Below are 22,682 nucleotides of genomic sequence, written 5' to 3' on the forward strand. Positions count from 1 at the left end.
AGTCTTGTTTTTCGTAGTTTTTGTTTGTGGACTCAGTTTCCCAGAAGGCACCTCGGTTAGGTGATGAGAGTGCGCACCTGAACCGAGGTAGCTCATAAGACCATCTATAAATAGCTGTTTATTCTGAGAACCTGGGTCGAGCATTATTTACTATATGTAATGTCATGTGGGTGTTTTGTTTTGGGTTTGAGTTCAAATTCAACTTCAACTTCAAATTTTATTTGTCACATACACAGCCATACACAGTACGATATGCAGTGAAATGCTTACACGACTTTCAGTGACCGCAAAAAAAAAATAAACGCTTATACATGACAATAAATATGAATAAAAGAAATACGTTAAAAATAAAATTAACTAGTAAAATATGCTGTACAAATGAAAATACTGTTATAAAAGAAATATGGTGGAAAATAAGATTACCTAGTGAAATATACTGTATAAAGTAAAATATACTTTACAAACAGAATATCAATATAAGAACAAAATATCAATATAACAGATATAGAAATATAGAAAAGAAAATAGAAATAGAAATTTGTCAAAACAGAAATTTTGAAGTTTTGAAACGGCTGGGGTGTGCAAATTTGCATAAAAAGTGACTTCGTAAAGTGTCTTATTTAAAGTGATTCGTGCAGTGGTCCATAGATGAAAATATAAATATGATAAAGGCGTCTTATTAAAGTGATTTGTGCAGTGGTCCCTAGATGAAAATATAAATATGTAGTGCAAAGTGTGCATGAATGTGTCCAAAGTGGCCATGAATGCCCAGTCAGTGTTGGATGTTACAAAAAGACAAAGATATTAGTTCTGTCTTGTGTTTTGGTCGAGAGACCTTATCGCCTACGGGAAGAAGCTCCTCCTTAGTCTCTCTGTGTTGGCCTTTAGGGAGCGGAATCGCTTTCCAAACCACAACAGAGAGAACAATCTATTGTTGGGATGGCTGATGTCCTTCACTATCTTTCTGGCCTTAGTCCAGCACCGCTTGCTGTAGATCGAGTGCAGATCAGGGAACTCGGTGCGGATGGTGCGCTCAGCTGAACGCACCACCCTCTGTAGAGCTTGTTTGTCCTGCATGGTGCTGTTTCCAAACCAGGTTGTGATGTTTCCCGTCAGGATGCTCTCTATGGTGCAGGAGTCTCTCAAGTGTCTGAGGTAGTAGAGATGCTGCCAGGCCTTTTTCACCACGGTGTTAATGTGACAGGACCATGACAGGTCCTGCGTGATGTGAACACAGAGGTGTCGAAAGCTGTCCACTCTCTCCACTGGGATAATTGCTAGGAGCACACATACTGTACATACACACTCTTGCCTTTACAGCCCCCTTACCACCCCCTCCTCCTCTCGGCTTTCCACACACACACACTCTGCCTTACACAGAAACTGCTCTGTCGCGATTCATTTAAACTTGATTTTGCTTAATTTGCGCGCACTGTACCAACACGCTTACAAATACAAAATAAAATATGTTTCACACACACATGTGGTCACAGTGTTATAGTAAACAGTACACGCATGCACGGATGTTAATTATACCAGTAGGAGACGAGCACTAAGACCCAGCAGGGGAGACGATTACATACAATTCCAGAGCGCATAAAAGATAACAACGCTCCCGTGACGCTCGCGTCAAAATAAGAAGCGCATGCGTGGTACATGATACTTGGTGCCCGTAAACTAAGACAATGCTCATTTTTAAGTAAAAAATTATAAAAAATCTTTGCAATCTTTGGAACACTTGTAAACCGCGTTACTCGTAATCCGAGGTTCCACTGTGCTTTTGGTACTGCCTTCATAGCATTAGAAATTCTGTTATGTGACACCTAAATACCTGTTACAAACAAGAATACCATGCAATTTAAATACATTTATTATTGATTATTATGTGCTGTGCTACAATAATCAGGACACTAAGTTTAATTAGGGACAATTCTAAGATTTGCCTGTTGAGCATCACACCAATCACTAATAGTGATAAATATACTGAATTTTATTTTTATGGAAAAAAACTCATTTTCGCTTCACTTATCCCAGTTTGTTAGAAAGCTGGATCAGAATGCAGGGTGGGCCATGATATGGGGACACTGGAGTATACATGAAATTTCCGCAATGTTTTAGGACAGCATTATAAGCGTGAAGGCGGATGATAATTGGAAAGACATTTACAGTTTAAGACCTGAGTTCAGATTACTGTCTGTGTGCTGTTACCTACATTCTGCCAGCATCCACATGTGTATGTACTATTTGTATGTACACATCATTGACAGTAATCGTTTGCATCAATTTTAAGACAATAAAAGTTGATTAAAAGAAGGAGTGGGTGATATGACCAAAATATTACCATGATTAAAGACAGTTTATGTAATAGCATGATGGTTATTTTTTTCCAGAAAAGAAGTGTTAAGTACTAGAATTATTTTTTAACCAATATAAAACATTCATTTTTCTTAAAAAAGTCATCCAAAACTATTAATGTCTAAATCCTGAAACACTTGAAGTTGTCACACTTTCAGAAAAAAAGGTACACAGTGGTACAAATAATGTTCCTTGAAAAACAGTTTTGTATGTTTTCAATAAATGTATTCTTAATGGCACGGAAAAGTCCTCTGATGATAAAAATCTTTTAACTTTTAGCTTTCACTCAGAACAACACTGAGACTCCAACAGAGAATAGAGTAGGAGAATCCAGCAAGCTGTTACCATGGGTGAGTTATTAAGGCTTATATAATCCTTGTTTTTACATTTACATTTAGGCATTTGGCAGACGCTCTTATCCAGGGCCACTTACAAAAATTCCTTTGATGTTTTGTCATTGGATAGATATTTTTCGTTTAAAGGTTGTCAAAGACTCTGTATGGACATCTTAGGGAAGTTCATTCCCCAGAGAGTCTGGATGAATGTCTTCCTTGATCCCTGAGAGATGGTGGGACGAGGCGAGCAGTGCTGGACGATTGGAGGGAACGTGGTACGGTGCGTGGTGTAATTAGAGTTGAGAGTATGAGTTATGAAGGTGCTGAGCCGTTTTTATCTTTGAGGGCGAGCATTAGGGTTTTTAGATTGATGCAGGCAGCTACAGGAAGCTAGTGCAGGGAGCGGAGAAGTGGGGTGCTGTGGTTATTTTTATAATATAACTGATATTACTTTCTTTTTCCTCATTTTGGCTAGCTTTGGCCAGCTTATATGAAACACTGTCTTTCAGCGTCACTTACATAGTTTAGGGTAGCATGTAGATAATACCACTTATCATGCTAACATACTGCCTTATGTAGCTTAGCCTAACCATGTTAGCTCACGGTGTCTAAAATAATGCCTTATGTATATTACAGATGTTTATGAATATCAGCTGTGGTTTAAATGTTCTAATGTATTTCGCCCCATTTTGGACAGCTTTAGCTTACGGTAGCTATTTGGGTAAGTTTGCGTTAGCTTAAGACACTGCTATCTATAATGTTATTTAGCACACTTTAGCTCCAGGTGACTAAAATACTGCCTTATGTAGCTTACAGATCTTCGTGATATTCAGATAAAAAAAATAAAAATAAAATGTATGACAATACAAAAGCTTGTGTTGTCCTAATGCATGGTCATTAGTGATGATGATGATGATGATATACATTAGTTTATTTTATTGTCTTATCATGCTCATTTGGGGTTTCTTTTCTTCTTTTTTAAACAGTTGTGACAGTAAAAATTATCAGCCATCTGTTTGATAGAAGGCAAACAAGCAGGCAAGATACAGACAGCCCATCACTGTTTCATGGAAAACACAGACTGATGATGACACTCTGCTGTACCTGCCTGCATGGGAACATGGACCATGGATCAGACTGTGGTCTTGCATTTTTAAAGTGGATGGACACATGATAAGTACCTGTCTGCACCTGTGACTGCGTACAACCAGCACATGGACTGACCTCGGGTACCAGGAATTGTAACGCAGTGTATGGTAGGAAGCAAAAAAACACCATCGAAATGCCAGGTATGCCGTGTTTACTTATTGAACAGGAACTGCTCTTCGAGAGTTGCACAAAGATGTGTGACTGCTTATAGGGTGTAAGAGTGGGCTAACACCCTTTATTTATTGTGAACTGTTCCTGTTTGCACTGTTCTACCCTAAATGTTTTTGTACTGCCATATTTATGCCATAAATGTGCCTTCTGTGTATAAGATCATCTATGTCCCTCTTCATTCAATCCTGGACATTTTTATTGTGAGTGACTAGGTTATGCATAGGGTATGAAGTGAGCTTTTTTATCTGAGTTATTTTGCCTGTCAGTTAACTATATTCTAAATAAACTACAAGCAAACCATATATGTTTTTTTTTGTCCTCAAATTATTTTCTTGTAGCACTTCCCTATCTGTCACATACCTGTCTGAAAGACTCATTATGCAGCTAATTATGTGGGTCTTTGTCCTCTCTGGTGTGAATCACAGAATTATTCATGATCATTCAAACCTCTTCGCATATCGCCTTTATAAATGAAAGAGTTTTAAAACATTTTAATGAAGAAATTGTTTTTCATAAATAAGCGATCAGGATTATTATCACATTATTGTAAAGCCAAAATTCCAGGCTACAAGATCTAGTTTACAAAAGTATTGTACACAAATGTTATGAATGTGGTTTGTGGCCTTTCAGTAACTTTTTATTTTGCTGTTGTCAATAACCATGTACAACTGTAATTTTCTCGAAAACACAAACTTGCGCATACATGCTCCTCACATATTACTGTAGCCCAGTTTGTGCTGAAACCAGACTATATGTTTATAATTAACTGAAAAATACACAAATTTTAGGACGTGTCAGAACGTCTTCAGGGCCTCAAAACATCTGCAGATCCAATAATGTAAGCCATTTGCACACAAAAAATATTACGGCTCCATTTGCATTACTTTTAGTACAACCCTTCATGACATTCAAAATCCTGTTATGTGACAGCGGATATCTGTTACAAACAAGAACGTCATGCACTTTAAAATCATTTATTCTTTATTATTATGTATATGAGAAGTGCAGTGGTCAGGTCACTAAGCTTAATTAGGAACAATTCTAATGTTAGCTTGTTGAGCATCACAGCAATAACTAATAGTAATACAAATAATCAATATTATTTTTATGAACAAAAAAAAACACTCTTCTTTTTTTTATTATCCCAGTTTGTTAAGAAGCTGGATCAGAGCACAGCTAAGGCTAGTCCATGCCTTTTTACTGTTCCAGTAAAAAAATAAAATCAGGTAAGAAAATATTTATTATTTGGATTTGTGCACAGGAACAGTGACAAGACCAAACATATTTCCAAGTGTATGGTATGTTTAAAGCATCTTTAAAAATATATATATAATAATAATATGAAGCCAGTTTTGATGAAAAGAAGACATTTAATAAAATGTGGCAATAAAATCAATCAAGGAACAGTTGTATAAATAAAAACCAACAAAAGTGTTGAAAGGAAAAATAACTAACATTTACAGAGGTACTTAAGGCAAGTTCTTTAGATTGAAGGCATCAGGTAACAAAACAATGAAAATCCCTTTTTTTTAAAGAAATGTCCTAAAGGCCTGTTATGAGTTCCAGCAAAACAGATTGTTTTGCTCAGTGGGTTAATGTGTATATGTTGTGAATCCCTAAACCCAGGAGGCACAGAAGATGCGGTGTCCTTGAACCCAGGACGTGGAGCAGAGAAGGTGTCCTTGACCCTGGGAGGCGGAGCAGAGATGGAGTCCTCGAACATGCAGTGCACAGGTCTCCAATCCAGATGGCAGATACAGCAGCTTATCCTTGACACCAGACAATGCTGCTATATATATGCAGTATCTTGCTGAGACAAGGCTGAGACAAGGCTGAGACAAGGCTGAGACAAGGCTCAGTTTCTTGCTGAGACAAGGCCGGGATCAACTCGGGAGGCTCAGACAGGGCATGGCTCAGGCTGGGCGTGGCTCAGGGTGTAAGCTGTCCATCAAGCACGGCTCCTCCTGCCAGCAGCTCTTGCAGATGCACCACAACTTATTGTTCCTAAGGCACCGTGTGTTCTGCGATGTCTTCTGCATCATGCCGGATGGTGCCGTGACAGCCTGCGAAGTCTGGTCTCCTCACTAATAATGTCACAGCCAGCCAAACTAGAAATAATGAAAACTTAAATTACATAATAAATAATGACACATAAATAATATAAAAAAATATTGTTTTTAGTCATTTACCAACATATAAGTTGTTTTGTATTATTACATATCATTAAATATATGTTAATAAATGTATTTAATTATTTTGAGCCACATCTATGTCTAAAGGATCTGTCCGCATTCAGTGGCTGTGAGGAGCTGTACAGCCCCCTACTGGTGGTGTTGTATAATGCGCTTTAAATAATCAGGGCTTCTGCCTGTCTGCCTTTAATTTGGTACAGACATTATAGACCTATTAACGAAAATGTTTTATAATATTAAGTCTTAAATACTTCGCTTTTGAAAATGTAAAAAACAAAACATAAGGTTGCCTATTTTATTTGTGCTTAAACCTTCACCAGTTTTCTGTTTTGAGATCCAGAATTAAATTAAACACATCAAATGTAAATCAAGTGTCTGCTTTATAATCACAACAGTTTTGGTTTAATAAACAGTTACATTTGGACACGTGAATATAGACGGAATCCAGTAAAATGTGCTGGTCTCTAAGGGGTAAATTTAAAAATAGTCGTGTCCGTGGCGTTTCCTCAGAGGAGAGGGAGCTGAGGGCTTTCTGAGACACTCTCTCAGGTCCTGGCTTCTTTCGTTTGACGAGAAAATCTGTAAAGAGGAAACGAGACGTTTTTTTAGCCATTTTATTATTATTATTATTGGATTTGAGTCTCTAAACTGCTCTCCCACCTGTAATGCGGCATGGGGATGTAGAAACCCGTGCGCGTGCTTTCCTCGTCTTAGTGCAGCCTGCCTTCCGTCCTGTGCGCGTGCCCTCGGTTCTTGCATTCCGGTTCGGAGCCTCTGTGTGCGGCTGAACCTGCACAGCATCAGGCCTCTTCTTCCCTGCTTTTACCGACTCCTGGTAGAACGCCGGCGTAGCCTCCGCCGCCGCTCCCTCCCACTCGTAATCTCCGAACAGCGGCGTCCCGGAGGCGAAGTTAAAATTCCACGCTTGTTCTTCCTTTCCGGAGATCTCGCGCAGCTTCGCCTCGATGTCCCGGTCCAGCTCGCCGTGATCCACAGGTCCGAACAGACTCCGACGCACGATCCTGCGCGGGCGCTGAGGGGAGAAGTTCCCCCTCGCAGCTCCTGAAACCTGCACTCTGGACATCTCTGTCACTTCTTTAGCAGTAAATGGCAAGAAGTCGTGTCAGAGACTCAGGGTGACAGAAAATTCAGAAAACAGTCGACAAACAAGTTCAAATCAGGATGACAGAAGATTCAAGACAGTCGACTCGTGGCTCTCACAAACCAGTTTAAACCAAGCTGGTGCGCGTTGTTTTAAAGGGCTCGTTGCCAGGCAGCAGCGTGCCGCGTCTCAGGCGAGCGATCTGATTGGACAGCGAGTGACCACCCACTGCACAGGTTAGTGACGTTACGTATCACACCGAGGCTCCGAACGCTTGTGTCGAGCACAAGTGGCGTTTTTAATTTAACCGTTGTGTGGTGTTTATATTTTTGTTATTCAGCAGTGGACCCGCTGCATTGTGTAGTTTTTATTTCAACACAATCAATCGATTTTATGTTAAAATACTCAACAGATGTTTACTTCATCCTGATTACAAGCAATATATCCCGGGTATATGGTTTTAATGTGATACTCAGTTTTTTTCTTTTTAATAAAGTGTAATAAAAAAAAGATTAATTATCAATATGAGAGAACTTAAGCAACTATTGATTTTGATTTATATGAACTTAATTAGAAGTTTAACCATTTCACGTAATTTTACAAAAACATTGCTTTTTCATCCTATACAACACAGGAGGGGCAGAGTTTTTTTTTTTTCATTAAAACACGCCTTCCTTATAAATGATTGGAATTTAGAATAATTTTCTGAATTGAATCTGTGATGAAGCTCAAAAGAAGACTTAATGTCCTGCACATGAGAAACTGTCATCCCCGTTGGACCTGGTTGCATTCTTATCACATTGGCAGCCATGCTGGGTGGCTCATTTTTTGGTCAAGAAGATTTTACCATTTTTTAACATCCATATTTCTTCACCTGCTAGCTGCTTATAATCTTGTTCTGGTTCTGGAGCTGGCTGCTGATGCACTCATTCTGTGTCTCATCTTCGCTTTGAAACTAACTGATGCTCAGTCTCAACCTTTTCTTCAAAGTCACTGTCATGTGATCCTCTTCCTCTACATCATCATCAAAAGCACCTCTTTCTTCCAAATTTAATTGCATCTGATCAGAGAATCTTTTGGCCATCTTGATAAGTTGTGATAAGTACAAAGCTATATTTATAACAATACGGTCTCCAACTTGGGATATGAAAAATGCGACAGAATAGAAGCAAAAAAAAAAAGATTCCCACATGAATCCCAAATAAATGGTTCCCACAAGACCGAAGAAAAAGTCTGTGGGAACGTGACAAGTGGCAGTGCTTGAATTTTGCTACGATTTTGTATGACAATGTTTGCAACTTTGTGCGGGACGACAGGGCCAAAACTCAAATCTCAAACTCTCTCTCACACACATACACACACATACTAACAGCAGTCCCAGACAGGAGGAGAACAGAGTGAAGGTACACAGGACCTACAATTTTCACACTTTTATTAGCCCCAGGTCCAGTGGACCCTTGCATCCACATGTAATATAAATGTCTAGGGGGGTATACAGGGTGTGGCCATTGAAAATGTTTTCTGATATATGCTCTTCACAGAAAATGAGCCAAGGCCAATGAGCCTGAGTTTGAAATACTACTACTACTACTACTACTACTAATAATAATAATGTAAGGTTGAGGTCATATGAGGTAACATGGAGGGAATCTACATCTGCCCCACGTAGACTCTCTACTGGTATCCCGCAGGGCTCAGTACTTGGTATTAAAGTATTATGTTATGTTGTGTTTGTCACACCGTCACTTTGTTGCTCGTTTGCACATTTGCACGTGCACTTTATGTTGTCTGTTGTCTCTGGGTTAGATAGTTAGTTTTTTGTTAATTTATGTTGTTAATTTATGTTGGTAAAATTCATGTTGTCAGGTCAATCTGTCCTGTCTCTGCTAGCTAGCTAACTTGGCCTTTTAGTTAGCTAGTTCGAGCTCTTCTGTTAATTTATGTTGTAAATTTATGTTGCATGTAGCACCTTGGTCCTGGAGAAACGTTATTTCATTTTTACTGTGTACTAACTGTATACGGTTGAAGTGACAATAAAGCCTACTTGAACTTGAACTTGAACTACCCGGTCTCTTGGTAAGGTCATATAATCGCATGGATTTGCATAACATTGTTATGCAGATGACACCCAATTAATTCTCTCCTTTCCTCTCTCTGACACTCAGGTTTCCACCCGAAACTCAGCATGTCTGGCAGACATCTCATCCTGGGTGGCAGCTCACCACCTGAAGCTCAATCTGAGTAAAACCGGTCAAGACCTGGTGATATCCTTGGACAACAATCAAATCTCTCCTTCAGCCTCTGCAATTGATCCAGAATGCAGCAGCACATCACGTTTTTAACCTTCCCAAGTTCTCCCACATCACCCCACTTGCCTACAAAGCTAAAAATGGCCCAGCACCCACTTACCTCTCTGCTCTAATCACACTACGCACTGCACCACGTTCCCTCCGATCCTCCAGCACTGCTCGCCTCATCCCACCATCTCTCAAAGATCAAGGGCGGCATTCATCCAGACTCTTTTCTGTTCTGGCACCTAGGTGGTGGAACGAACTTCCTCTAGATGTCCGTACAGCAGATATTTTTTTTTTGACGATCTTTAAACGACGACTCAAGACGTGTCTGTTTCTTCAGTTCTTGGACTAAAACCCACCTCACCCCCCCACCCCCTTTAAACTTTAAAGCACTTTTTGTAAGTCGCTCTGGATAAGAGCGTCTGCCAAATGCCTAAATGTAAATGTAATGATCTTTGTTTCTTTGAATTCAGCCCTCTGCAGGTTAATAATCTTAATTTCCATCAAACGATGTGGCATCCTTTCATTTCTAACGCATTACCCAGTCCACATCAGTATAAATATCCAGCCTGATTTTTCCTATTAAGACCTGATTTGCTTTTAAATGTTTTGTTTAAATTTTTGTGCTAGATGTCAGTACAATTAGCTCTTAAATGGAGCTTCTGGTAACACATTTTGTTACTTGTCTTCTTATTGATTAAAATTTTGGAATATTGACTGCAATAAAATGAGCACCAAAGGAGTACTTTTGCATTTGAGCAGAGTCTATTTTCTGTGAACCTGAATGTTTGCATAGCATCCTAGCAGTCGAAGGGGCCATATTTACAAAGAAGCATATATTTTCCATATCCTAACTTGGGAGGGGATGGGTTTAATATCTAGAGGGATGTCACTTATACATGTTATGAAAATAAATATGGCATGTAACATCAGTCAAGCATCGTTTTCCAGTGTGAGGCAACACCTGCATTAAAACATTAAGAACTAAGATATTGTATTTAAAAAAAAGTAAAGGTACATTTTAAAAATTTTCCCAATTTTTATTAGTAATAAAGTATTAAAAAGAAAAATATATGTTTTTATGTTTTACGTGTTTAAGAGTGTGTTTACACCTGTCATGTTTGGGCCAATTAAAACACACTCTGGAGCATAGGTAGTTCACCTAAAGTGTGGATGGTGCCATCTGAACCGATGAACTGTGGGTCTTACAGGCCACTTTCAAAAGTGCTCTGGTGCCACTCTTTGAAATACCAGTGTAAATGCTAAGCGAACCAGGACTTTATAATAGAGAACCCAAACTAATGTATCATTTTATGCTTTGATCCAAACCCAGAGAACCCACACACCCTGTTAGAGGATGAGTCTATTTTACTATATGAACTATATCTTATTTTTTTTTCAATCTGAAAACTTTCTCAAATCTCTGCATTTACTATTAGAAAAGATTTAAATTGCTCTTTAGGCAATTTATCTTAGCTAGGGGAATTGAGGCTAGCCTAACCCGGGAATACAAAGGGAAACAGGCTTATTATAGCTACAGTAAATATAACCAGTTAATATTAACAAATTAGCAAAACTTTCCTCAGCAGGTTTTTTTTAATTTAGATGATGTTTGTGCCGCTTAAAATAGACATTCTTATTATCATTTGTTTAGAGCAGAATATTGAAGCTAAGGTACAGTAGTGCCTAAAAATATGATTGTAACTGGATTATACACTGAATTATAATTATAAATATAACTGGATTATAAAAATATGATCCAGTCTTGCTGGCCAAAACTGTATACTGTAAATTGTGTAAAAATATTAACTTATACATGCAAATGTTGCTTATGGTTGGTAGAGTACCTCTTCATTTATGCCAAAAATACTCAACATTTTTTCCATCACAAGTAATGTTCTTGCATCACTCTAGAACTTAATTGTTACTCTTTAAAATTCCATTTGAAATTTAAGGTCTCCCAATGTGTCAGAATGTTTATGTAGATTACAACTATCTGTTCACATTACAAGAGCAATGTGAACAGATAGATAAAAAGTTCAAATAAAAAGAAAACCAGCACTAAAGACAAACCATGCATTAGAAGACTATCAACTGCGACTACTCACTCTAAAGTGGGTACAACAGCGAAGACCTGATTTTTTTTTTTTTATGATTCTAGAGTTCATTTTAGCAAAGGCACAAATACATTGCTTGTAAGGGAGATTATGTTCAGTAGAACCTTTGAATAGAAAAAGAGTTTTGCTACTGACATGTAGAGATTGAACAACCTACTGTATGTTAATTAATAAAACAGTTATGTTAACATTTGCATTACTTTTGGTACAGCCTTTATAGCATTAGAAATTCTGTTATGTGACACCTAAATACCTGTTACAAGCAAATGTGAATGCCATGCATTTATTCTTGATTATTAATTATGTACTGTGCTTATTTACCATCCAATATATAAGAAGTGCAGTGGTCAGGAAACCAAGCTTAATTTGGAACTATTCTAATGTTAGCTTGTTGAGTATCACAGCAATCACTACTAGTGATAAATATAATGGTTATTATTTTTATGAACAAAAAAAAAAAAAACCTCTTCTTTTCTTTATATATCCCAGTTTGTTAAGAGGCTGGATCAGAGCACAGGGTGTGCCATGATATGGGGCCCCTGGAGGATACTGGATTAAGGGCTTTTAATTCACATCAGCAGTTATGCTATCTTATTTCAGCAATGTTGTATCATTCTAAACAAGCAACGAGGTATTTCATCTATGTATGTTACTTTCAATCAGGCTACTACAATGAAAAGACAATCAAAGTTGATTATAAAAAGGAATAGGTGATATGACCAAAATATTACCACAGTTAGACAGTTTATGTAATATCATAAAAAAATTTTATGTAACCAACATAGAACATTAATTATTCTCCAAAACTAATCCAATACTATTCATGTAAATGATTAAATCCTGTAATAGCTGAAGTGGCCAACTTTACAAAACTACAGACAGTGATACTTGTAATTTAAAAATGTATAATCCCAACAAAGCCCTGTTAGTAGAAAGGAATGAATGTGGGTAAGTTGAGTGTTTTTCTGTCTGTAGGATGCATCTATTCCATGCTTTTTTCTACTCCAATAAAATAAAAAAATAAATAAAAAAAAATCAGGTAACAAAATATTTATTATTTGGATTTGTGCATAGGAACAGTGACAACACCAAACATGGTATGTTTAAAGCATCTTTTCTTAAAAAAAAATTAATAAAGCCAGCTTCGATGAAAAGAAAACATTTGATAAATGTGGTCATAAAATCAATCAAGGAACAGTTGTGTAGATGAAAATGTTAAAAGAAAAAACTAACATCTACAGAGGTACTTAAGGCAAATTCTTTAGGTTGAAGGCATCAGGTAACAAAACATTGAAAATCCCTTTTTTTAAAGAAATGTCCTGAAAGCCTGTTATGTGTTCCAGCAAAACAGATCGTTTTACTCAGTGTGTTAATGTGTACATGTTGTGAGTCCTTAAACCCGGGAGACGGAGCAGAGACGGCGTCCTCGAACCCAGGAGGTGGCGCAGACATGGTGTCCTTGAACCTGGGAGGTGGAGCAGAGACGGCGTCCTCAAACCCAAGAGATGGCGCAGACATGGTGTCCTTGAACCCGGGAGGTGGTGGAGCAGAGGCCGCGTCCTCGGACCCGGGAGGCAAAACAGAGGCTGCGTTCTCGGACCCAGGAGGCGGAGCAGACAAAGTTCTCGAAATTGGAGTGTACAGGTCGCCATTCCAGCAAATCTGAGACAAGGCCGGGAACAACTCGGGAGGCTCAGGCGGGGCGCGGCTCAGGCGGGGCGCGGCTCAGGCGGGGCGCGGCTCAGGCTGCGAACTGTCCATCAAGCTCGGCTCCTCCCGCCAGCAGGTCCTGCAGATGCACCACAACGTGACTGTCTGCGAAGTCTGGTCTCCTTGCTGATAATGTCACAGCCAGCCAAACTAGAAACAATAAAAACCTATGTCATGACAATAAATGACAATAAAAATAATACTGTTTTTTAGTCATTTACAAACATATAAGTTGTCTTGTATAATTACATATTATTAAATATATGTAAATAAATGTATTTTATTATTTTGAGCCACATCTATGTCTAAAGTATCTGTCAGCATTCAGTGGCTGTGAGGAGCTGTACAGCCCCCTACTGGTGGTGTTGTGTAATGCGCTTTAAATAATCAGGGCTTCTGCCTGTCTGCCTTTAATTTGGTACAGACATTATAGACCTATTAACGAAAATATTCTATAATTTTAAGTCTTAACGCACATACTTCGCCTTTGAAAATTAAAAAAAAAAAAAAACATAAAGTTGCCCATTATTTTGTGCTTAAACCTTCATCAGTTTTCTGTTTTGAGATCCAGGATTAAATTAAACACATCAAATGTAAATAGTCAATCAAACACAAAAAATCAAACACATCAAAAACATCACAATATGGAAGTATAGTTTTGGTTCTATAAATAATTACATTTGGATATGTGAATATAGACGGAATCCAGTAAAATGTGCTGGTCTTTAAGAGGTAAATTTAAAAATAAACATTACGGTTATTTAAAAAAAAATCTCCTTGTGTACCTTCACCGAAGTCGTGTCCGTGGCGTTTCCTCAGAGGAGAGGGAGCTGAGGGCTTTCTGAGACACTCTCTCAGGTCCTGGCTTCTTTCGTTTGACGAGAAAATCTGCAAAAAGGAAACAACACGTTTTTTAGGCACTTTTATTATTATTATTATTATTACTATTATTATATTTGAGTCTCTAAACTGCTCTCCCACCTGTAATGCGGCATGGGGATGTAGAAACCCGTGCGCGTGCTTTCCTCGTCTTAGTGCAGCCTGCCTTCCGTCCTGTGCGCGTGCCCTCGGTTCTTGCATTCCGGTTCGGAGCCTCTGTGTGCGGCTGAACCTGCACAGCATCAGGCCTCTTCTTCCCTGCTTTTACCGACTCCTGGTAGAACGCCGGCGTAGCCTCCACCGCCGCTCCCTCCCACTCGTAATCTCCGAACAGCGGCGTCCCGGAGGCGAAGTTAAAATTCCACGCTTGTTCTTCCTTTCCGGAGATCTCGCGCAGCTTCGTCTCGATGTCCCGGTCCAGCTCGCCGTGATCCACAGGTCCGAACAGACTCCGACGCACGGTCCTGCGCGGGCGCTGAGGGGAGAAGTTCCCCCTCGCAGCTCCTGAAACCTGCACTCTGGACATCTCTGTCACTTCTTTAGCAGTAAATGGCAAGAAGTCGTGTCAGAGACTCAGGGTGACAGAAAATTCAGAAAACAGTCGACAAACAAGTTCAAATCAGGATGACAGAAGATTCAAGACAGTCGTCTCGTGGCTCTCACAAACCAGTTTAAACCAAGCTGGTGCGCGTTGTTTTAAAGGGCTCGTTGCCAGGCAGCAGCGTGCCGCGTCTCAGGCGAGCGATCTGATTGGACAGCGAGTGACCACCCACTGCACAGGTTAGTGACGTTACGTATCACACCGAGGCTCCGAACGCTTGTGTCGAGCACAAGTGGCGTTTTTAATTTAACCGTTGTGTGGTGTTTATATTTTTGTTATTCAGCAGTGGACCCGCTGTATTGTGTAGTTTTTATTTCAACACAATCAATCGATTTTATGTTAAAATACTCAACAGATTTTTGCTTCATCCTGATTACAAGCAATATTAACAGGACATATGGTTAACATTTCAAATTCAAATTAAAATTTTATTTGTCACATACACAGTACGATATTTAGTGAAATGTTTATACGACTGCCTTTGACCCTAAAATTTTTAAAAACAAAAATAGTTTTTTAGAAGTACTACAATTATTAACTCACAAGCAATTTTTTTTTTCTTCATTTCTTGTTTTTCTTCTTCCGTACAAAAGTTCGGCGCGTAACTAGTCCCAGGCCGTTTGTCGTAGACCCATGAATAAGGTGCCAAATCGTCCTTTTTCGGGAATAGGGTGCTATGAATTTTCTAAGGGGTGGGCGGTTAATTGCCCCTAACCGGGCAAAAAAATCCCATAGACTTAACATTGACTGATTGGTTAAAAAACGTAAAATTTACCACATTTGAAGAAGTTTGCAACCTGTGTCACAACATACCCCGCACACGGCTAAAAGTTTTACCCCGGGGCACAAGACGTCCCTAAATGTGCCCCATTGATATATAATGGGGCATGATTCTAGCACAGAGCGAAAATTTCATAGAAAGATAAAATTTACCACATTTAAAGAGGCTTGCAAGCTGTGTCAGAACATACTCCGCACAAGGGTATTAGGTTGACCCCCGGGGCACAACAGGTGCCCAAATTTGCCCCATTGATTTATAATGGGGAATTTGGTGCATGACTAGTACTGTTCCGTTTGTCGTAGACCCATGAAAGAGGTGTAGTATCGTTCGGCTTATTCGGGAATGGGGGGCTTGAAATGACTTTTCTAAGGGGCGAATGGTAAACTGCCCCAGCAGGGGGCAATTAACATATAATTGTAACTTCCATAGGAACTTTTAAACTGAATTTAACTTGGGCAGACAATCAGTCTTTCACATTTATCATGATGCTCATAAGCCATGCCCCCTAGTATCCTCATTAGCATGCTGTTAGCATGATGCTAACACGATTAGCATGCTGTTAGCATGATGCTAACACGATTAGCATGCTGTTAGCATGATAGCATGCTGTTAGCATGATGCTAACACGATTAGCATGTTGCTAGCATTATGCTAACAATATTAGCACGTCGCTAGTACATTTACATTACATTATTATCCAGAGCGACATTTTTATCTCATTATAACATCTTGAGCTAGCAGTTGAGCTAGTTAAGGACCTTGCCCAAGGGCCTAACAGTGGCAACTTGGTGGTTGTGGGGTTTGAACCTGGGATCTTCTGAACCGTAGTCCACTGCCTTATCCACTGAGCTACCCCGGCCCTAGTATTATGATAACTATATTAGCCTTTCGCTAGCATTATGCCAACTATATTAGCATTTCGCTTATAACATGATTGGCACGTTGCTAGCATTATGCTATCTATATTAGCATGTTGCTGGCAACATCATTAGAATGTCGCTAACATGATGCTAGAATGCTTAGCATGTCACTAGCATTATGCTTAAAAAATTAGCATGTTGCTAGCATTATGCTAACTATAGTAGCAGTTTGCTCTTAACATAATTAGCATGATGCTAGCTATATTAGTTGGGTTTGGGCATTGGGTGGGAATTGAACCCAGGCCATCTACATGGGAGGTGAGAAACTTACCATACTGCTCAAAAAGTTAATGGAACTCTTTTGGATTGGAATATAGTAGGTCTGGTCAGTTAAGTGCCTGAGGGGGTTGTTTAAAAGTTTCAGTTGCTTTGGAGTTAATGAAATTAACAACAAATGCACTTAAAGGGCAACAATGAGACGGCCCCCCAAAAATGGTGTTACATGTAGAGGCCACTGACAATTTTTCCTTCTTCATCTTTTCTGACTGTCTTTCCCTTGCAGAAATACAGTTGCGGAACAACTGTACCCTGACTATTATTAGTTATAGGAATGAAATTGGACCCACTGTCAGACCCTATGATGGTGTAGTGGTTCTGGTTCCTCCCGGTGCACAACAATGCCTTATGTGGAAAGAGTGTGCAGGCAGATGCTTGCCTAAATCCACTAGAACACCTCTGGGACATTATGTTTCAGTCCATCTGAGGCCACCAGGTTGCACCTCAGACTGTCAAAGAGCTCCTGGATGTCCTGGTCCAAATCTGGAATTAGATACCACAGGACTTATTAGGAGCATGCCCGCATTGTCATAAAAACTACTGTACCATTCTAAAATTTCAGCAAAATAGAATAACCTGTTGCATAATTTCTAATGATTTTTGTTGTGTCTTTGAATGCAGCCCTGGAATTTTATTTTCCAATAAACGATGTGGCAACCTTTCATTTCTAACGCATTACCCAGTCCACATCAGTATAGATATCCAGCCTGATTTTTCCTATTGAGACCTGATTTGTTTTTAAAATGTTTTGTTTAAATTTTTGAGCAGTGTATATGCAGACACACAGGCTCTACACAAAATCTATCCACTAGATGTCAGTACAATTAGCTCTTAAATGGAGCTTCTGGTAACACACTTTCTTACTTGTCTTCTTATTAGTTAAACTTTTGCATCTTTGACTGCAATAAAATGAGCACAAAAAGGGTAATTTTGTATTTGAGCAGAGTGTATTTTCTATGAACATGGATGTTTGCATAGCATCCTAGCAGTCGAAGGGCCCATGGAGCAGAGAAGAGATGGTGACACTTTTTCGGTTTGGGAGAGCCAGTCACAATTTAAAAATACAATATTTACAAAACAGCATATATTTTCCATACCACAACCTGTTAGTTAGTTCCTCTAAACAAGTGTGAATAGTGCCATCTGAACCAAGACCTTGTTTGTCATTGAAAATGTAGGTCAATTTAATTGAAACGTGAAGATGCATGATCCAAAGAAACCCATCAAAAAGAAATGGGTGAGACCTAGAAAATCATGTGATTCGACATTGTAACAAAAGAGAGTAAGCATCAAGAAGGTAAAATAATAAAAGATAAAAAAAGATACCATCAAATAAGCAATGCAACAAGCATATTTAGTCCAGCACAATGCAGTTTTTTTGTTTGTTTTAACGAGTTCTGTCACAAAATTATTGTCATCTGTCCAATCAGGTTTGACTTTATGCTCATGCCTTCTGTTATGTCTTTTGATCTGATGTTAAAAATGCCAATGTAAATGCTAAACAGGGCTTTATACTAGAGAACCCAAACCAATGTATCATTTTATGCGTAGAACCTAGAGCCTTTTAAACCTAGAGTCTATTTTAATATATCAACTTTATCTGATTTTCCCCTGAAAACCTTCTTAAATCTCTGTCCTCACTATTAAATAAGATATGAATTGCTCTTTAGGCAATTTATCTTAGCTAGGAGCATGGAGGCTAGCCTAACCCTGGAATAAAAAAAAAAAAAGAGGCTCACTATAGCTACAGTAAATATAGCCAGTTAACATTAATGAATTAGCAAAACTTTCCCCAACAGGTTTTTTCTAATTAGATGATGTTTGTGGCGTTTAAATAGACTTATTATCATTGCTTAGTGCAGAATATTAAAAATAAGGTTCTGTAGTGCCAGGACTACTCATCCTTAAGTAGATTATCTCTAAAACACACAACTAGCTCTAATGCTAACTACACTTTGTAGCACTAAAAAGGTCATGGCCAGTAATTTATTGCCACAATTGTAAGGAGGAAAAAAAAAAGAAATCTAAATTATCTAGTTTTTAGTAAGTACAGCAATAGTGCAACATAAATGCTAAAAATCATAATCCACTCTTGTGTAAAAAAATATTGACTTGCTAATGGTCACAAATTTTGCTCTCTGAGTGTTACTCTATATCAAGTCTCTTAAAATTTACTTTTAATATTTCTTTTGTGATTTATAAAGAGCACTCATTTACTACTGAAAGTAATGCAAAAGTAAGCATAACTTTGCTAGTAACTGACATAGGTTGTTCAAATTGCATAGGTAGAGTAACTTTTCCTCTATGCAGAAACTCCTCAACATCGTCTCCATCACAAGCAATGCATTTGCACCATTGTTAAAGCCGATTCTTAAATTATCTATGAAAATCTCCTTTATCACAATTGAAGGTCCCTCACAGTGCTAAAGAATGTTTATGAAGACAAGGCCATTGACAAAAGCAATGTGCACAGATGGATGAAGAAGAAACCAGCACTGAAGACAAATGCAACGTCGGAGACGTGCAGACGTGCAGTAGGAGACCATTAAGTGCGACAGTAACTGGTACAACAGGGCCCATTTAATTTTTGTGCAAAAATAATTCTAGAGTTCAGCTCAGCAATAGTACAAAATCTTTGTTCTCTCAAGTGACAGAGACTATGTTGAGACCTTAGTACAGAGGAAGAGTTACACTACTGGCATTTGCATTTTGAACAAATTCTGTTAGTAAAGCAGTTGTTTTGTCATAACATTAGAAATATGAAATTTGACACCTGGATACAAACATCTTTTAAACATCCTGGAAGAGGAACGCTTATCAGATCACCCTAGCAGTTTGCTTAATAAATGAATAAATAAATAAATAAAATCTTTATTGTGATGAAGAATATAAAGAAAGATTGTTTGTTTTCTCTCCCAGAAAGAAAGAGGAAAAAACTTTGGGGGAAACAAATCCAGATTTACAGTAGAATGCCATGCATTTATTCTTGATTATTATGTACTGTGTTCATTTATATTCTAGTATGATCAGTACACTAAGCTTAGTTAGGAGCAATGCTAATGTTATCTTGTTGAGCATTACATCAATCACTAATTGTGGTAAATATACTGAATTTTATTTTAATGAAAGAAAATCCCCTCTTCTCTTTTCCTCATATATCTCTGTTTGTTGGGAAGCTGGGTCAGAGCACATGGTAAGCCTGTAGGATATTGAGTTAACGGCCTTGATCAAGACCCAACAGAAGCAGCTTGTTGGATGAAGGAATGAATAGCAGACATTCTAATCAGTAACCCAGAGCCTTAACACATTCAGCTTCGACTGACACTCTTGGGTTGATCTCTTAATCGTTAAGCTATTTAGAATTTCTATTTAATAAATTTGTTGATGTAAGGCAAGATACTTACAGTTTACATCAGGAGTTATGCTATCGTATTTCAGTAATGCAGAATTTTTCAAAATCAGCAATGAGGCATTTCTTATTCCAGGCATCAGAGTTACTGAGTAACAAGCCACCTACTCGATATTTCAGGTATGTTTGTTACTTCTATTCAGGCTATTTCAAGTAGGATTAACATGTAGCAGTGAAATCTCTACCATGTACATCAAAAACCATAAACTTGGTTTATGACTGTTTTTGTAAGGCGAGAAAAATGTAAAAAAAAAAAATTTACTTGATAAACAAGCGAGGGCATACAAGTAGTACAGATATCATGTATAATCAACATCCCCGCGCGAGTGTACTGTTTATTATAACATTGTGACCACGTGTGTGCGCGCTGGTAAAGCAAACGCAAGTGTCATTATAGAGGTTCCTTGCTAAAGATCCAGTTCCCAGAGTCTCTCTTTGTCAGAGAGCAATGATTCCATTAGTGTGTGTGTACAGTATGTGTGTGTGCAAATGTCATTAGAGAGGTTCCTTGTTAAAGAAGTTTCCAGACAGAGCAGTGTTTCCGTGTGTGTGTGTCTGTGTGTGTCAGTGGCGGCTGCTCTAAGACTACAAGGGAAGCTTTGGGAAGGGAATCGGAAGTGTTTGGTCAAATGTGGGTTTTGGGGATCTGGGTAACTTTGACAGAGCATACAAAAGGCATAAAAAGTGCAAAGAACATAATGAATTTTATAATTAAGGCATAATATGAGCCTCCCCGGTCCTGTAGCCACCACTGGTGTGTGTGTGTGTGAGTATGTGTGTGTGTGTGTATGTGTGTGAGTGTGCGTGTGTGTGTATGTGTTACCGATGATCGAGCAAGGCTGTCGCCAGCTATGCCCGATCATCAGTGTGCTCAACATACAACCTGTGTGCCTTTCGAGCATGTTAAAACCTCAAAAAATCCCTGGATGCTGATGTGACACAATGTCGGCCAGTTTGGTGGCGATCATAATGGTGCAGGTCCATTGGGCCGGTCATTGTTTGTGTAGGATGTGTAGTGTGTGTTTTGCAAATGACCCAAAATATCTGACCTTGCGTTGTGTTGAGCCCATGACATGCAAAGATGAAAATTGTTCAGCTCAATGAGATCTAGAAATGTACCAAGTTTGACATGTATACTTGCAAATGTGTATGTATTGAGCTATGCAAAAAAATCTTCTGTGAAGGCCCTGAGCCACACACAGGCCCCAGACCCCCAGGTGTCCTAATGGCAGCAGATTTCAACCTGTGTGCTAATTCCCGTGAGTTTTTGAGCATGTTAAAACTGCCAAAAGGGCCCAGATTTTTGGAAGAAAAAAAATCCTTAAAAAAAACAAAAAGGCCATAGTAATTCAAGCTTGCTCAATGACCCTCACTTCAAAGAACAGATAAAAAGAGAAATCCACTTCTACTTGGACACGAATGACAAAGGGGATGTGTCCCCTCCCATTCTGTGGGATGCCCTAAAGGCGGTCCTGAAAGGATCATAGCAATCATAGCAATATCCTCCTATAAAAAAAAGATGAGAAATGAGAAATTGGGAGAACTACAAAATAAACTAAAAGAATTAGAGAAAAAACATAAAGAGCGAAATGCACAGCCTCTATTGGAGAAAATCATGAAAACAAGAAACGAAATTAATAATTTGACAACGTATAAAATCAAGAAAAATTTGATGTTCCTTAAACAAAAATATCATAAAGTCGGATCCAAATCAATTTAAATTTTGGCCTAGAAACTTAAAAAGAAAGTAGCACAGAACACAATTCATAAAATCAAAGATCCAGTGACTAAAATAGCAAAAAACAAACTAAATGAAATTTTGGGAGTCTTTGAAACATTTTATAAGACTCTTTATTCTAAAAAGACAGGAGGTAGCATAACTGAAATCGATCATTTTTTGGATTCTCTGGAATTACCAGTGTTAGATGAAGAACAGAATAAAATAATGATTAAGGACATAAGTGAAAAAGAGCTAAAAATGGCAATAACAAATCACCAGGATCAGATGGCTACACAGCAGAGTGGTATAAGGAGTTGAAAGATAAGCTAATACCAGTAATTCTTCCTACTTGAACTGGGCTCAAAAAAAAAGCACAAACTTCCAGTTGGAAGGAAGCAATAATATCTGCTATTCCAAAAGAAAACAAAGATAAATTAGAATGTGGATCATATAGACCTATATCGGTTCTCAATATAGATTATAGGCTATTTACATCTATTGTGGCTAGACGATTAGAGAGATTTTTACCTAATTTGATACATAATGACCAAACAGGCTTTATCCGAGAGCGTCAAACGCAAGATAACATACGACGGACACTACAAATTATTAACCACATTCAAAAGAATAAAATAGCAGCAATGGTACTTAGTATTGATGCAGAAAAGGCC

The 22,682-nt window shown here is 38.5% G+C and overlaps 2 protein-coding genes across 3 annotated transcripts; both read right to left on the bottom strand.

The window, feature by feature from the left end:
* Positions 1-5,366: 5,366 nt before the first annotated feature.
* On the bottom strand, positions 5,367-14,897 carry LOC128514376 (cyclin-dependent kinase inhibitor 1B-like). 2 transcript variants are annotated; one of them, XM_053488218.1, is made up of 3 exons: positions 14,407-14,897; positions 14,211-14,313; positions 5,367-6,118 (listed from the first exon to the last, which is right to left on the bottom strand). In XM_053488218.1, the coding sequence occupies exons 1-2, from the start codon at positions 14,828-14,830 to the stop codon at positions 14,213-14,215; spliced, it is 525 nt and encodes a 174-aa protein (XP_053344193.1). In that variant the 5' UTR covers positions 14,831-14,897; the 3' UTR covers positions 5,367-6,118; positions 14,211-14,212. The 2 variants fall into 2 exon arrangements, with proteins under 2 accessions (XP_053344193.1, XP_053344185.1); XM_053488210.1 differs by lacking the exon at positions 5,367-6,118 and adding an exon at positions 13,039-13,575.
* On the bottom strand, positions 6,015-7,411 carry LOC128540914 (cyclin-dependent kinase inhibitor 1B-like). The gene is made up of 3 exons (XM_053510913.1): positions 6,863-7,411; positions 6,620-6,781; positions 6,015-6,118 (listed from the first exon to the last, which is right to left on the bottom strand). Exons 1-3 carry the CDS (start codon positions 7,284-7,286, stop codon positions 6,015-6,017), a joined length of 690 nt encoding a protein of 229 aa, XP_053366888.1. The 5' UTR covers positions 7,287-7,411.
* Positions 14,898-22,682: the final 7,785 nt, after the last annotated feature.

This window comes from Clarias gariepinus, chromosome 2 (genome assembly GCF_024256425.1).
Source record: "Clarias gariepinus isolate MV-2021 ecotype Netherlands chromosome 2, CGAR_prim_01v2, whole genome shotgun sequence".
In the NCBI taxonomy this organism is placed as follows: domain Eukaryota; kingdom Metazoa; phylum Chordata; class Actinopteri; order Siluriformes; family Clariidae; genus Clarias; species Clarias gariepinus.

Coding starts and splice junctions, on each gene's coding strand:
- LOC128540914 (XM_053510913.1), bottom strand. CDS start 7,286: ATGTCCAGAGTGCAGGTTTCAGGAGCTGCGAGGGGGAACTTCTCCCCT. Junction 6,782..6,862: donor ATCCCCATGCCGCATTACAG/GTGGGAGAGCAG, acceptor TCCTCTTTACAG/ATTTTCTCGTCAAACGAAAG. Junction 6,119..6,619: donor CTATATTCACGTGTCCAAAT/GTAACTGTTTAT, acceptor CATTATTTCTAG/TTTGGCTGGCTGTGACATTA.
- LOC128514376 (XM_053488218.1), bottom strand. CDS start 14,830: ATGTCCAGAGTGCAGGTTTCAGGAGCTGCGAGGGGGAACTTCTCCCCT. Junction 14,314..14,406: donor ATCCCCATGCCGCATTACAG/GTGGGAGAGCAG, acceptor TCCTTTTTGCAG/ATTTTCTCGTCAAACGAAAG.